Source organism: Mustela lutreola, chromosome 10 (assembly GCF_030435805.1).
Source record: "Mustela lutreola isolate mMusLut2 chromosome 10, mMusLut2.pri, whole genome shotgun sequence".
In the NCBI taxonomy this organism is placed as follows: Eukaryota; Metazoa; Chordata; class Mammalia; order Carnivora; family Mustelidae; genus Mustela; species Mustela lutreola.
In genome coordinates, this window is record NC_081299.1 from 32,681,499 (window position 1) to 32,694,472 (window position 12,974).

A 12,974-nucleotide genomic window follows, 5' to 3' on the forward strand; every position below is an offset into this window, starting at 1 on the left:
TTTATTTGTTAGAGAGAGAAAGAGAGAGAGCAAGAGCAGAGGCAGAGGCAGAGGGAGAAACACTCCCTGCTGAGCAGGGAGCCTAATGCAGGACTCCATCCCAGTACCCTGGATCATGACCTGAGCCTAAGGCAGCCACTTAACCAACTGAGCCACCCAGGCACCCCTAGTGCACCATTTTAATTTATTTGTCACTTTGTAACTATTTTGCAGAGTAATTTTCTTGGTGATTGCTTTAGGAACTACAATGGACATTTAAACCACAATCTACCTCACATTAATGCTAACTTAATTCCAGCAGAATGGGAAAACTTTGGTCTAATATACCTGTATCTCCCACACCCTTCTGTGGCAAAGACCTGGATGGCTTCTGGTAAACATAAACTGTTTGTGGTTTAATTCCAAGTACCATATTAATGAGCTGAGAGCACATTACTCAAAGTCGTACAAAGTCATAGGAAGCCAAGTACAAAGGTCATGATAAAGATCACTTTTACTGATTTCTATGCCTAAAGTACTACATTTCCTCACATATTCTGTGTAAGAATAAAAACATGGCTATGTGGGCAGGCCCAGGGGAAAAGGGCAGGGGGGTGGGTGTGAGCAAGTCGTGATACCTCAAAGCAGTTGTGCAAACTGGTATATTTTAGATGTTCAGTAGCCCCTTGAACAGCCCCCTGGTGCTGAGATCATGGGTCACTAAGTAATGGGATGAGCTTCCTCAGTTGAGATAAGACTTAGTAACTCTTCAATGGCGTCCTGTTCGTGGACACTGAGATTCTGTTCTTTGGCCAGACTGAAGGCTCTCGTGGCATATTCTCGTGCCTGGAATAGAATCATGGTTACAAAAAGAAATTGTCAGAGGAAAGCTTTACATGGGGAAGCCCCATCTCTGCTCAACCCAGAAACACAGGAAAGGACCCCCTCCACTTCTCACACCAGCCACTGAGCTCTTGTTGGAAATTTGGGACCACCTCCCAGGTCCTTACAGCTAGCCTCATATATGCCGGCTGGCGCATGGGGGACCAGAAAAACCCACCTGGCTTGACAAACTAAGTAAAAATTAGTACACCTTCTTAGCAAAGTGAGACCTCTGTAGGGTCTTCATTGGGACCCTCTGAAGCAACTCTGGGAGACCATGTGATAAGGGCCATCCTGGGGGCATGTGGTCCAGAGTTTTCACTGGGACGGAGGTCTCACAGGATATCCTGGGACAGCCTCTGGGCTGGCTCTTCTTTCCTCCTTCCTTCACCCTCTCTTCCTTCCTTCCTTCCTTCCAATAAATATTTGTTTATTTGTTTTATTTAAAGATTTTATTCACTTATTTGACAGAAAGAGAGAGCACACAAGCAGGGGGAGCAGCACTCCCCACAAGGAGCAGGGAGCCCGATGCAGGACTCGATCTCAGGATCCCAGAGTCATGACTCGAGCTGGAGTCAGACGCTTAACTGACTGGGCCACCCAGGCACCTCCCAATAAATATTTATTACATGGCTACTATGTTCCGGGTACTGTGATCACAGGTCGAAATTCCCGCCCTCGTGGAACTTCCGACACAGTGTGGGAAGAAGCAATAAACAATACAAGCAAGTAAAACACCATCGTATCTTCAATAGGGATACATGTTAAATACAAAAATAAAGTAGAAAAGGGGCTGGGAAGCACCAGTGGCGTTAGTGGGGTTTTGTAGCTTTCAATGCGGGCCCAGGGAAAGCTTCGAGGAAAAGACAGCTGAGTAAAGACCTAAAGGAAGTGAGGTGTCAACCTTGATGTGTCCCTATTCTCTAAGGACCTCTTGTAGATTGAACATCTTTCACCCATGCCTTGGGGTGGGGACTTCCTTGAGTTCATGTGGAAAAGTGAACCCTGAACTGGAGGAAACAGGTTTTGTCCAGTATAAGCTTTGAAAGTCAATGGAAATGTTTCCCTGTTCCCTAAGCACTCTTACCCCATCCCAGATGGTACCCTAGTCTTCGCTATAACACTCAATTATAACCCGCGGGCTGTGAACTCCTCTAGGTCTTGGCATACAATAGGTGCTTAGTAAAGTTTGCTGAAGACAAGGAGAGAGGGAGGGAGGGAGGTGGGGAAGGGAATCCTAGATTTTCCGTGACACTCACACAGAAAGGCCTCCTCCAGCCAGGCCTCCCTCTCTGTCTCTCTCTTTGCCTGCTTTTCTTTTTCTTTGAAGCTCTATTCACTATCTGAAATTATATTATGCATTGTCCCTTGTTTCTTGTGACTTCCCCTCCTCCAAAAAAAACTGGGCAAACAATTCTGTGTGCCTCAGTTTCCTTATCTGTAAAGTGGGAATAATACAATACCTACTTCAGGAAGTTGGCCTGACAATTACATAAGATAGTGCATGGGAAGTACTTAGGCTAGTGATGGGCATGTCCCTAGGAAAGAAGACAATGCAGTTTCCATGATGCAGGTGGGATTCAACAAATGAGAAACATCTCGAGTATCCAGGCTGCTTTAAAATGACAGCTTACTCAGAGGGCAAAAGCCCATGCTACTGGGCAAAACAGAGCCAAATTCAACTAGAGGAATTTCTGGGAACACTTGCCTTTGAAGAATTCATCATCAGGTAGTAAAGCATGAACAGGGTTTTCAGAACAAAGACCGTTTTTTGGGGGGCTGTGTCAGATGTAGATTCTCGAATGTTCCAGATTGAAGTCAGGATCTGAATGGCTTCTGCTTCCTGGGCTTCATCTGCAATGGAAAAGAAGGAAGTTGGAATGAAGAAGCAGGCCTTGGGGGGCTGTGGAGTCTCCCCTGAAGGGTGAGCATGGAACTGACAAAGCACAGCAGGTTCCTCACCACGTGTGAGTAGGAAGCCCGGCAGTTCCAGCAGCTCTACAAAACCTGCTCACCCCCATAGGTCTCAGGGTAGCTACGGTTTGTCTCTTTTAGAGTCCCAAACTCTTGATTTCTTAGGCCCCCAATGCAGGAAGCTGTCACAGCGGGATTCTTTGGGTCTCACTCAGCTTCAGCTGGAGAGCAAGAGCCCCCAGGACTGGGGCAGCCAATGACTTAATCCTCTCCCAAACCCAAGGGTGCTTGAGTATCTGGGCCTTTCTGCTTCACCCCTCCAAAGTGAGTCCACTTATTCTTCCTCTGAGCATCTTCAGGTCCTACTCTCATGATCCTTTATTGACTTATGAGTTATTTGGGACAGGTGCTTATAAGCACTCTTTAGATACTATGCTTAGAGAAGAAGACAGAAAGGACATATACCATAATGCTAAAGTTGGCTGGCTGCCTTTGGATGTCTATGATTTCCAAGTTTTCTGCTTTAACACATACAACTTTAAAACATTTATTTATTTATTTGAGAGAGTGAGCACAAGCAATGGCTGGAGAAGCAGGCTGCCCATGAAGCAGGGAGCCTGAGGCAGGGCTTGATCCCAGGACCCTGGGGTCATGACCTGAGCCGAAGGCAGATGCTTAACCGACTGAGCCACCCAGGTGCCTCTAACATAAGCCACTTTTATAATGAGAGAAAACTCAACAAATTTGTTCATTTTTAAAAATCTTAGCTCAAAACCTCTCCTGCAAGAAGTCTTCCCTCTTCAACACCATCCAACTGTACTCATCTCTTCCTTCTGGGACTCAGCTTATAATATAATGTGTATTTGGTAGGAATTTCCTTTTATTTCACCTAGGTTCCATCCCATCAACCATACTGCATGTGTCTTTTGAGCAGATACTAGGTCCTCTGTCCCTTTTTACTAGCTCAGAGGGAATGATGCTGTGCGGCACCCACCCTTTGCTGAGCCTGGGGACAGAGACAGGGATGACACCCAGCTCCGCCACTGAGAAGCTCACTGTCCAGTAAAGGAAGAGGAGAAGGCACCAGAACAAATGAGTAGTGTGACATCTCCAGAGAGTTTACCCTGGCTTATGTGCCTTGGAGGGATAACACATCAGAAGTAGAGGTGTGGAGAAATCACGGGGTCTCTGGTGGGTCTTTCTCTCTCCACATCTGTCCCTGATGATCCCCCCCAGAAAGGCTGTGTGTGGTGCCAGGGATCTGAATTTTTCCCAACACTGGTGGAATCTCTTTGACTCCTCCCGTCTCCGTGGCCTCATCAGCAAAATACAGAAGATGGCACGGATGTGCTCCACGACAGGGACAGTGGCTCTTCCTCATGGGGACAATGCCTGTGGATTAGGAAGGATGAAGTCACTGCACTGCTTTCCAAGGAGAGCTGCCACTTACCCAGGCCAGTGTCGGTCTCAAATCGTTTGCCCAGTAAGTCTATCTGCTGGATGCGAACCCGCGAGAGCACCTGGTAGCGATCGTTCAAGTATTTACTCCAGATCTCAGAGACCTGTTGGGAGAGTAGGCCAGATCTGAGCCTAGACTATTTTGCTTGTGGAGATACAGGAAGAAAGGAAAGTGGAATATATCATGTATCAGACTGTGTGATCTTGGGCAAGTCATTTCATCTCTCTGAGCCTCAAGTTTCTCATGAATGGTCTGACACCAGTCGTAACTTAGAAGGCCAAAGTACCAAGGCTCCGTTCCCATATTCCCCAGCTCACCTTGGTGTACAAGGTGTCTGCCAGGTCCAACTTTTTAAGGCCATAGAAGATATTAGCCAGGTGGAAGTAGCCCCCTGAGGTCCTGATGTCCTCTGTTCCAAATGCACAACTGGCAAAATAAATCTATAGAGAAGGAAGAAGGGGCACTTTAGTTCTCCTGGGAAGTCATACATCTGATAAAGAACTTGTACACCTAGACTTTGTAATGAACTTTTACAACAGCCCAATTAAAACTAAAAAAATGGGCAAAGGCTCTGAATTGACATGTCTTCAGAAAGACCAATGGCTAATAACACATGAAGTGAGACTTAACATTATTTGTCATTAAAGAAATACAAAATAAAATCACAATGAGATACCACTTCACACCTACCATGATGGCTCAAAGAGGCAGAAAACAAGTGTGGGCGAGGACGGGGAGGAAACAGAGCCCTCACACAGCGCTGGGGAGACTAGAAAATGATACAGCCTCTGTGAAAAGCAGTTTGGCAGTTCGCAAAAATCAGAAAGTTAAATGGTGAGTTACCATATGACCCAGCAGTTCCATTCTTAGACTACACCCAAGAGAAATGAAGGCATGTATCCACACAAAGACTCAGATACAAATGTTTAGAGGAGCGGTATTAATAACACCCAAACAGTGGGGACATCCCCAGTGTTCATCAAGTGATAAATGGCTACACAAATTGTGTATTTCCAGATGATAAATACTACGCAGCAATAGAAGGAATGAAGCGTTGATAGGACAACACAGACGAGTCTCAAAGTAATTACGCGAAGTGAGAGAAATCAAATGGAAAGACCACATGTCATTCTGTTTACATTAAATGTCCAGAAAAGGAAAATCTATAGAGACAAAGTGGTTGCCTGGGGTGAAGGAGGGTGGTCAGAATGAGAAATGAACTGCAGAGGGGTTGTGAGGGGCTTCTGGGGTGATGAGAATGAGAATGTTCTAGAACTGGGTTGTGCTGATGGCTGCCCAACTCTGTGAGTCTTCTCCGAATCATTCATTTGTACACTTAGAGTGAGTGAATTTTATGGTATGTATCCATTAGGAAATGATTTTCTTTTTTAAAGGTAGCCTGAAGAATCTGAGCTTGATCCATTTCTTAACTGTGTGGCCTAACCTAAGACAGAATCTGTGTCTCTGCTTAATTTATTATAAGTGAGAGTGCAGAGAAAACACAAATGAAGACGTGTATTAGTCAGTCTTCTAGGTGGAAATAGATGGCACCCTCAAAGTACTTCCAGATGACGGTTTAATGAAAGGATTATTTCAAGAGACATACAGAGGTTAAGGAACCAAAAAGAGCTAGTGAAACACCAGGTCTATCAACAGAAGAGACAATTACTGTCCCGACTCCTGAAAAAGGAAGGGAGAAATTGGGTCACCAGAGCCCACAAAAGCGAGAGCTATGGGAGAAAGCCACCTGCCAGGAGCTGTGGCTATGGAGGAATACTGCCCCTGCCAGAACTGGGATGGAGCAGAAAGGCAGCAGAGAGAGTAGATTCCCAACCTCTATCTCCTCCCAACAAATACTCCCCTGCCATGCCTCTCACTCTCTAAATCCAACAGAAGCCAGAAGGCAATGGGTTCTGGGTTGTGTAGTCCATAGAGGTCAGACTCCCGGGGCACAGTAGAGGAGTGAATGGATTTGGGGTAAAGGGATATGGAGACTAACCAGCACAAGAATGTTTCCAGTGGATTTATGGACATTGTGCAGTGGAGGCAACCCGGGGGAGGGCTGCCCAGTGGAGAGGCTAAACAGAGAACCAACTGGTGCTAAGACTGAATTCTGACCCTAACCTCATCCAGATTTCAGGCTCAGGAACTTTTCTCTCTGGTCATATTGTCCACCACTGAAATCCTTATAGAAACCTCCATTAAATTTTGGAGGAACTGCTCCATCATCACCTTCATCATCATCTTATCTAACGTTTGTACATAGTTTTACAGTTTATAAAGAACGTTCATATACAAACAGCTGGTTTAAATTGAACAACCACACTCTGACATAGAAACATTGATATTATGTGTAAAACTGATAGCAAATTTCTGCATATACAGTGCTCTATTATTAGTCTCTTCAATGACCCAATGAGACATACGCTATTGAATGATTTCTGTCTATGCTTGATGAAAGAGGTAAAATAATTTGTCCAACAGTATGTTCAAGAGTAGAAGTAAAGCCCTTCTCTTAACAACTGTGCTCTTCTACGTTTATTGTACTCAGAACAATCGACCTTGGAGAAGTGACGTGATCTGGCCAAGGATGCACAGCCAGGAAGTGGAAAGGTTAGAACTCAGGTTGTTAGAACTGTGCTCTTGGGACTGCCTCAGCAGTCAGCTGTCAACAGAAAGTTTTAGAGAAATGCTCAAATAGAAAAACAAACAAACAGGGGCACCTGGGTGGCTTAGTCGGTTAAGTGTCTGCTTAGGCTCAGGTCATGATCCCGGAGTCCCAGGATCGAGCCCCTCGTGGTGCTCCCTGCTCAGCGGGGAGTCTGCTTCCCCTCTCCCTCTGCCCCTCTCCCCAGACTCATGCTCTTTCTCTCTCTCAAATCAATAAATAAAATCTTAAAAAAAAAAAAAGATCAAAACTAAGCATAGCTGTTCCCAGAAACATTCAGATGTTATAATTTAGCTTGTTTACATCATTGGCCAGATGATAACGGGCTTCTTCATAGTTTTCTTTAGCTATATAGAGAAGTCCCAGGTTCCGATGCAGTAAAGAGTGGGTGGCAGAACAACATTCAGTTGATTTGAGGACTGTCCACTGGGCTTGGGATAGATACTCCTCAGCTTGGACAATGTGGCCCAGACCTGCCCAAAAAAAGTAAAGAAGGTTACAATTCATATTCCGGCCAGAGGACACAGGATGAAATGTGAGTCAGCACCCATTCACTCCCTTGTTCACTGACTCAAACATTTATTGACACACAAGAACTTGCAGATGAACATTCATGGCAGCCTTGCCATAACAGCCAAAAAATAGAAACAACCTAAATGCTCATCAGCTGATTAGTAGATACACAAAATGTGGTCGATCCATACCCATGAGTGGAATATTACGAGGCACAGAAAGGAATGAAATACAGACATATGGAACAACAGGGTAAACCTTGAAGACATTTCATGAAAAAGGAAGAAGCCAGACACAAATGGTCACATATTGTACAATTCCATTGATAGGAAATCCGTAGACAGAAAATAGTGGCCCCGGGACTGTGGGGAAGAAGAATGGAGTATGAATACTAATATAGGTATGGGGGTCCATTCAGGGGTAAATAAATGTTCAGTAATTAGATGTAGTGATGGTTACACAATCTTGTGAATATACTAAAACCACAAGATTGTACTTTAAAAAAAAAAAGATTTTATTTATTTATTTGACAGACAGAGATCACAAGCAGGCAGAGAGAGAGGAGGAAGCAGGCTCCCCGCTGAGCAGAGAGCCTGATGTGGGGCTCCATCCCAGGACCCTGGGATCATGACCTGAGCTGAAGGTTGAGGCTTTAACCCACTGAACCACCCAGATGCCCCAAGATTATAATTTTTAAAAGAGTGGATTTTATGTATGTGAACTGTATCTCAGTTATAAGTACATGTATCACTTATACTTAATATCTTTTATGTGCCAGGCCTTGTGTTGAGAGATGAGGATTCCAAGATGAATCAAAGGCATTGCCCTTATAGCTGGGTTTAGGGAATGCATGGGTGAAAATATATTTATAACATAGCAGATGTGCAGTAATAGTAGCATCATAAGGTTTCGAGGTGGTAGAGAGTAGGAGGTGTTTAATTCTATGGATGGGCTGGAGAGGGGCAATGGAATGGGGTGAGGTGAGGCCAGTGCTATGAACTGAATGTTGTAGCCCCCAAAACACATAGTTGAAGCCCTGATCCCCAAAGTGATGGTATTTGGATGTGGGGCGTAATTTGGTCATGAGAGTGGATTCATGAGCTGTAGTGATGGTTACACAATGAATGGGATTAGTGCTATAGAAGAAGAGATACAAGAGGGGTGACCCCTCTCTCTGCCATATGAGGATAAGTGCGAAAGCGGCTGTCTCCAAGTCCAGAAGGGGGCCCTCACCAGACACCGAATTTGCTGATACCTTGATCTTAGACTTTCAGGCTCCAGAACCGTGAGAAATAACTGTTTCTTGTTTAAGCCCCCAGTCTGTGGTATTCATTATAGCAGCTGAACTGAGACCAGAAAATCTGAGCTGAATTTTGTGGGTTTTTTTTTTTAAGATTTTATTTATTTATTGGACAGAGAGAGATCACAGGAGGCAGAGAGGCAGACAGAGAGAGAGGGTGGGAAGCAGGCTCCCTGCTGAGCAGAGAGCCCAATGCAGGGCTCGATTCCAGGAACCTGGGATCATGACCTGAGCCAAAGGCAGACGCTTAACCCACTGAACCACCCAGGTGCCCCTGAGCTGAGTTTTGAGGATGAATAGAAGTTTTCCCAACAGATAAGGGAGGGCGGGCATGCGGGCAGAGGTAACACAGATGCAGAACCGTGGAGATATGCAAGAGTGGGCTGTGTTTAGAGAACCACGATGCTGAAGCACAAAGTGTGAGGGGTCAAGTGGCAGGAAACAAGGCTGAAGAGGTAGTCCGGGGACAAGTGACAGAAGGCTGGAGGGCTTAGTGAGTTGTGCCAAGGAGCGGGATGCATGTGGGTAAGAACTGGAGGATTTTCAGGAAGGGGGAGGGAATTGGATTTCGATTTAGAAGGATCCCCAGGAGCCAGGGTGGAGGAGGGATGAGAGGGGAGGACGTAGAGTGAAAGACTCGCTAGAGGACTTTTGAAAGAGTTCAGGCAAGGACTGGTAAGAGCCTGAACTAAGGCAGTGAGTGAAGATGGGACTGATACAGAAGAGACATTTATGGGCTAGAATGGACAACACATGGTTCCCAAGTAAAAGGCACCTTTATTTCTAATATTCAAATACTGTTGACACTTAAACTGTTGTTTGGTTGTAAAGATGCATAACAGTTTCCTGCCTCCCTGCTTGCCTCCTTGGGAGGCTGTAAGAGCTGGACAGGTTGCTACTCTGCCAGCCTTCTGCATCGCAGGAGGTATGCTCTGGGTGGGAGGTATTTCCTGTGGGGGGTGCCAGGAAAGGTCAGGAGAGGAGGACACAAAGCCCTCATAAGTCATTCTTGGTTCTGCGTGTCCTCCCTCCCAGGCCTGGCTCACATGCAGACATCACTTACCCGAGCTGCAATCACAGGTCACGGAATTAAAGGAGGAGAGCTGAAGAAGCAATCGAAGGGAGGAAAGAAGCAAGTTCCCATGACTGAGGTTCCAACTAAAATGGGAAAATACTAGATTAGAAGCAAGAGGTGGAGGCCGAGGATCCTGGCTCATGCAACCATGACAAGTCACATCTTCCATCTGGATTTTCTATATAATATAAGAGCTTCGGACCGAGCAAATGACTCTCAGCAAAGGTTATTTAGGTGGGGAGAAAACTGTCAGGGGGCGCAGACATGTAGTGGAAACTTCTCACCTTCATCGTGCATTTCCCCTTCAAGAAGGCAATGCCAAAGAAGGAAGGCCCCAAGGCCAAGCTGAACCAGCAACTGCACAAGCATCCCAAAGGAACAGACATACTTGGGAGAAAAAAAACCTTAAGGCCCTAAAGCCAGAGAGTGGGTATAGTGAGGCAGTAGGAATGTGCTGCTCCCAGCAGGCCGGAACTTAGACTGGTCGGTGAGTGGGTAAGTTTAGGTGTGACTTTCCTACACAGCTTGCCTGGACAGGTATAGGGATGGAGTGGAGGGACTAGGTACACAAAGTTGCCAAAGGAAGGGAGACTGTCCTAAAGGGTCCCGTTACTAGTGTTAGCGTATGGAAGAGAAAGAGAAAGGATAGCCAGTTAAGGAGTAAGGGCTCTTGTCTGCAGGGCGAGACAATAGGCCTACCCTGGGCTAGCCGCTGATCTGAGAGACGTGAAGGGGGAAGATTTCAGAAGGCTTGATGAGGAAAGCAAAGGAGCACAGCACAAAGCAGTCAGAGATAATTATCTAATTATTGTGAGGCTGGGAGGCACCCAGGGGAAGGAGGGGAAATTCGCATTTGCTGAGGGCCCGCTGTTTGCTGGAGGCACACTATGCTAGGCCATTTGCGTCTGTGATCTAAGTCTGCCAACAACCCTGTGAGATAAATATCTGAGGAGGAATGTACAGAGGAGGAAACTTCATTCATTTGTCCAACCACGCAACGCATTCATCTAATTTAGAATCTCTACCACTTCGCTAGATGCATTCTAGTGAGCAAAACAGACTTGATCTCTGACCACAAGGAGCATATAATAAAGGGAAATAAATACAATAATACCGAGCCTGGGTGGCTCAGTCAGTTAAGCCTCTGCCTTCAGCTCAGGCTATGATCCCAGGGTCCTGGCATCGAGTCCCACATCGGGCTTCTTGCTCAGTGGGGAGCCTGCTTCTCCCTCTCCCACTGACTGCTGCTCCCCCTGCTTGTGCTCTCTTTCTGTCAAATAAATAAATAAAAGCTTAAAAAAATAAACGAAGAAAAATAAACTGCTAGGAAGGAAAGGAACAGAATACAGTCATCCAAAAAAGCAGGAAGAAACCTACTTTGATTGGATGATTAGAGAACACCTCTCTGAGAAGGTGATATTTAAATAGATACCTGATGATTGGAAAGAAGCCAGCTATACATAACAGAGGAAAAAGCATTCCAGGCAGAAGGAAGAGCACTTAGTAAGAAGAGTTTGATAGCTAGTGTCACCCAACCAGTAAAGAAAGGGCTGGAGGGGTCCCTGGGTGGCTCAGTTGGCGAAACATCTGACCTTTGATTTCAGCTCAGGTCATGATCTCAGGATTGTGAGATAGAGCCTTCTGATGGGCTCTGCGCTCAGTAGGAAGTCCACTCGGAGATTATCTCTCTCGGCCTCTCCCCGCACTTGTGGATGTGCTTTGGTACGTGCACTCATGCTCTCTCTCTAAAGTAAGTCAATAAGTTAAAAAAAAAGAGTTGGAATTTGAACCCAGATTCCCTGGTTCCAAAATCCTGACTGGAGTGGGGGAAGATGAGTAAGGCGGCTCTTTTACATTTGTTTGTTTAAAGATTTTATTTATTTACTTAATTGACACAGAGACAGCGAGAGAGGGAACACAAGCAGGGGGAGTGGGAGAGGGAGAAGCAGGCTTCCCGCTGAGCAGGGAGCCCCGGGTAGGGCTCGATTCCAGGACCCTGAGATCATGACCTGAGCCAAAGGCAGATGTTGAATGACTGAGCCACGAGTAAGGCAGTTCTTTGAAGTGTTACTGAAAATAGCATCTCTAGTTGATTAAAATTCCAAAGTTTTACCAAAAAAGAGAGAGAGAGAGAGAGAGAGAGAAGAGAGAGAAGAGAAGAGAGGAAAGGAAGGGAAAAGAAGGGAAGGGAAAGAGGGGAAAAAAAAGAAAAGAAGAGAAGAGAAAGGAAAAGAAAAAGAAAAAAAGGAAAGAGAAAAGAAAAGAAAAGAAAAGAAAAGGCTAAATACCTCTTATTTTTTTCCACTCCAGTCTGCAGGAATCTCTTAGATGAGGAAGAGACATGTGCACAACGAATGTGATTTATTTAGACTTTCAAAAAGGTTGGCAAGGTTCTCAATGACTGGGGGAGGTATAATGAGAACTTCATTTAGACGAGGCTTTCCAGCTTGCAAAGCACTCTCATGTTCATTACACACAAACTCATTTAATCCTCAAAACAATTCTGTGAAGGGGACTCAGATTCACCAAATGCTTTCACAGTGCCCACCAGATGTCAGGTTTTATGAGAAGAGTTTCTGAGCACCTCCTCTGTGCTAAGAGCTATTCTGGGTGTGAAGTCACTCTGATGAGTAAGAATAGGGACAGTTCCAGCTCTCCCTGAGCTTATAGTCTAGTGGGAAAGAGAGACTTTAATTAAGTAATCTCATCTGTGGATGTAGAATAATTAGTAGTAGTATTTTGGGTTTTTAAAAAGATTTTATTTAATTTTAGAGAGAGCTCACGTGCAAGATAAGGGAGGGGCAGAGGGCGATGGAGTGGGGAAGAATTTCAAGCTGATTCCCTGCTGAGTGCAGAGCCTGATGTAGGGCTCAGTCTCATGACCTCTAGATCATGACCTGAACCGAAACTAAGAGTTGGATGCCTAACCGACTGAGCCACCCAGGTGCCTCTGGATATAGAATTATTATTGAAATAAGTGCCCACAAGAGAGGAAGAGGTTTTTAAGGGGGGGTACTTAAAAAGAAACCTGGTCCAGTCTGGGGGCTTGAGAGGCTTCCAGACAAGGGGGTGGTAACTCTTGAGCTAAGGTCTGAAGGATGAATAGGAGTTATTTAGGTGGAGGGGGGTGGAGGAGAGGCAGGGAGCGTGGCTCAAGAAGAGCCTTCCAGAACAGGAAGAGAGA

The 12,974-nt window shown here is 45.5% G+C and overlaps 1 protein-coding gene across 4 annotated transcripts in view; it reads right to left on the reverse strand.

Moving 5' to 3' along the window:
* Positions 1-12,974, reverse strand: part of ZMYND12 (zinc finger MYND-type containing 12) — a 27,104-nt gene continuing 14,130 nt past the window's right edge. For all 4 annotated transcript variants that reach the window (XM_059136541.1, XM_059136539.1, XM_059136540.1 and 1 more), the window contains 5 exons: positions 7,206-7,375; positions 4,552-4,674; positions 4,226-4,337; positions 2,570-2,715; positions 1-825 (listed from right to left, as the gene is read on the reverse strand). In XM_059136541.1, the coding sequence (XP_058992524.1) occupies positions 700-825; positions 2,570-2,715; positions 4,226-4,337; positions 4,552-4,674; positions 7,206-7,375 (677 nt within the window). In that variant the 3' untranslated portion in view covers positions 1-699. The remainder of the gene's footprint in view (positions 826-2,569; positions 2,716-4,225; positions 4,338-4,551; positions 4,675-7,205; positions 7,376-12,974) is intronic.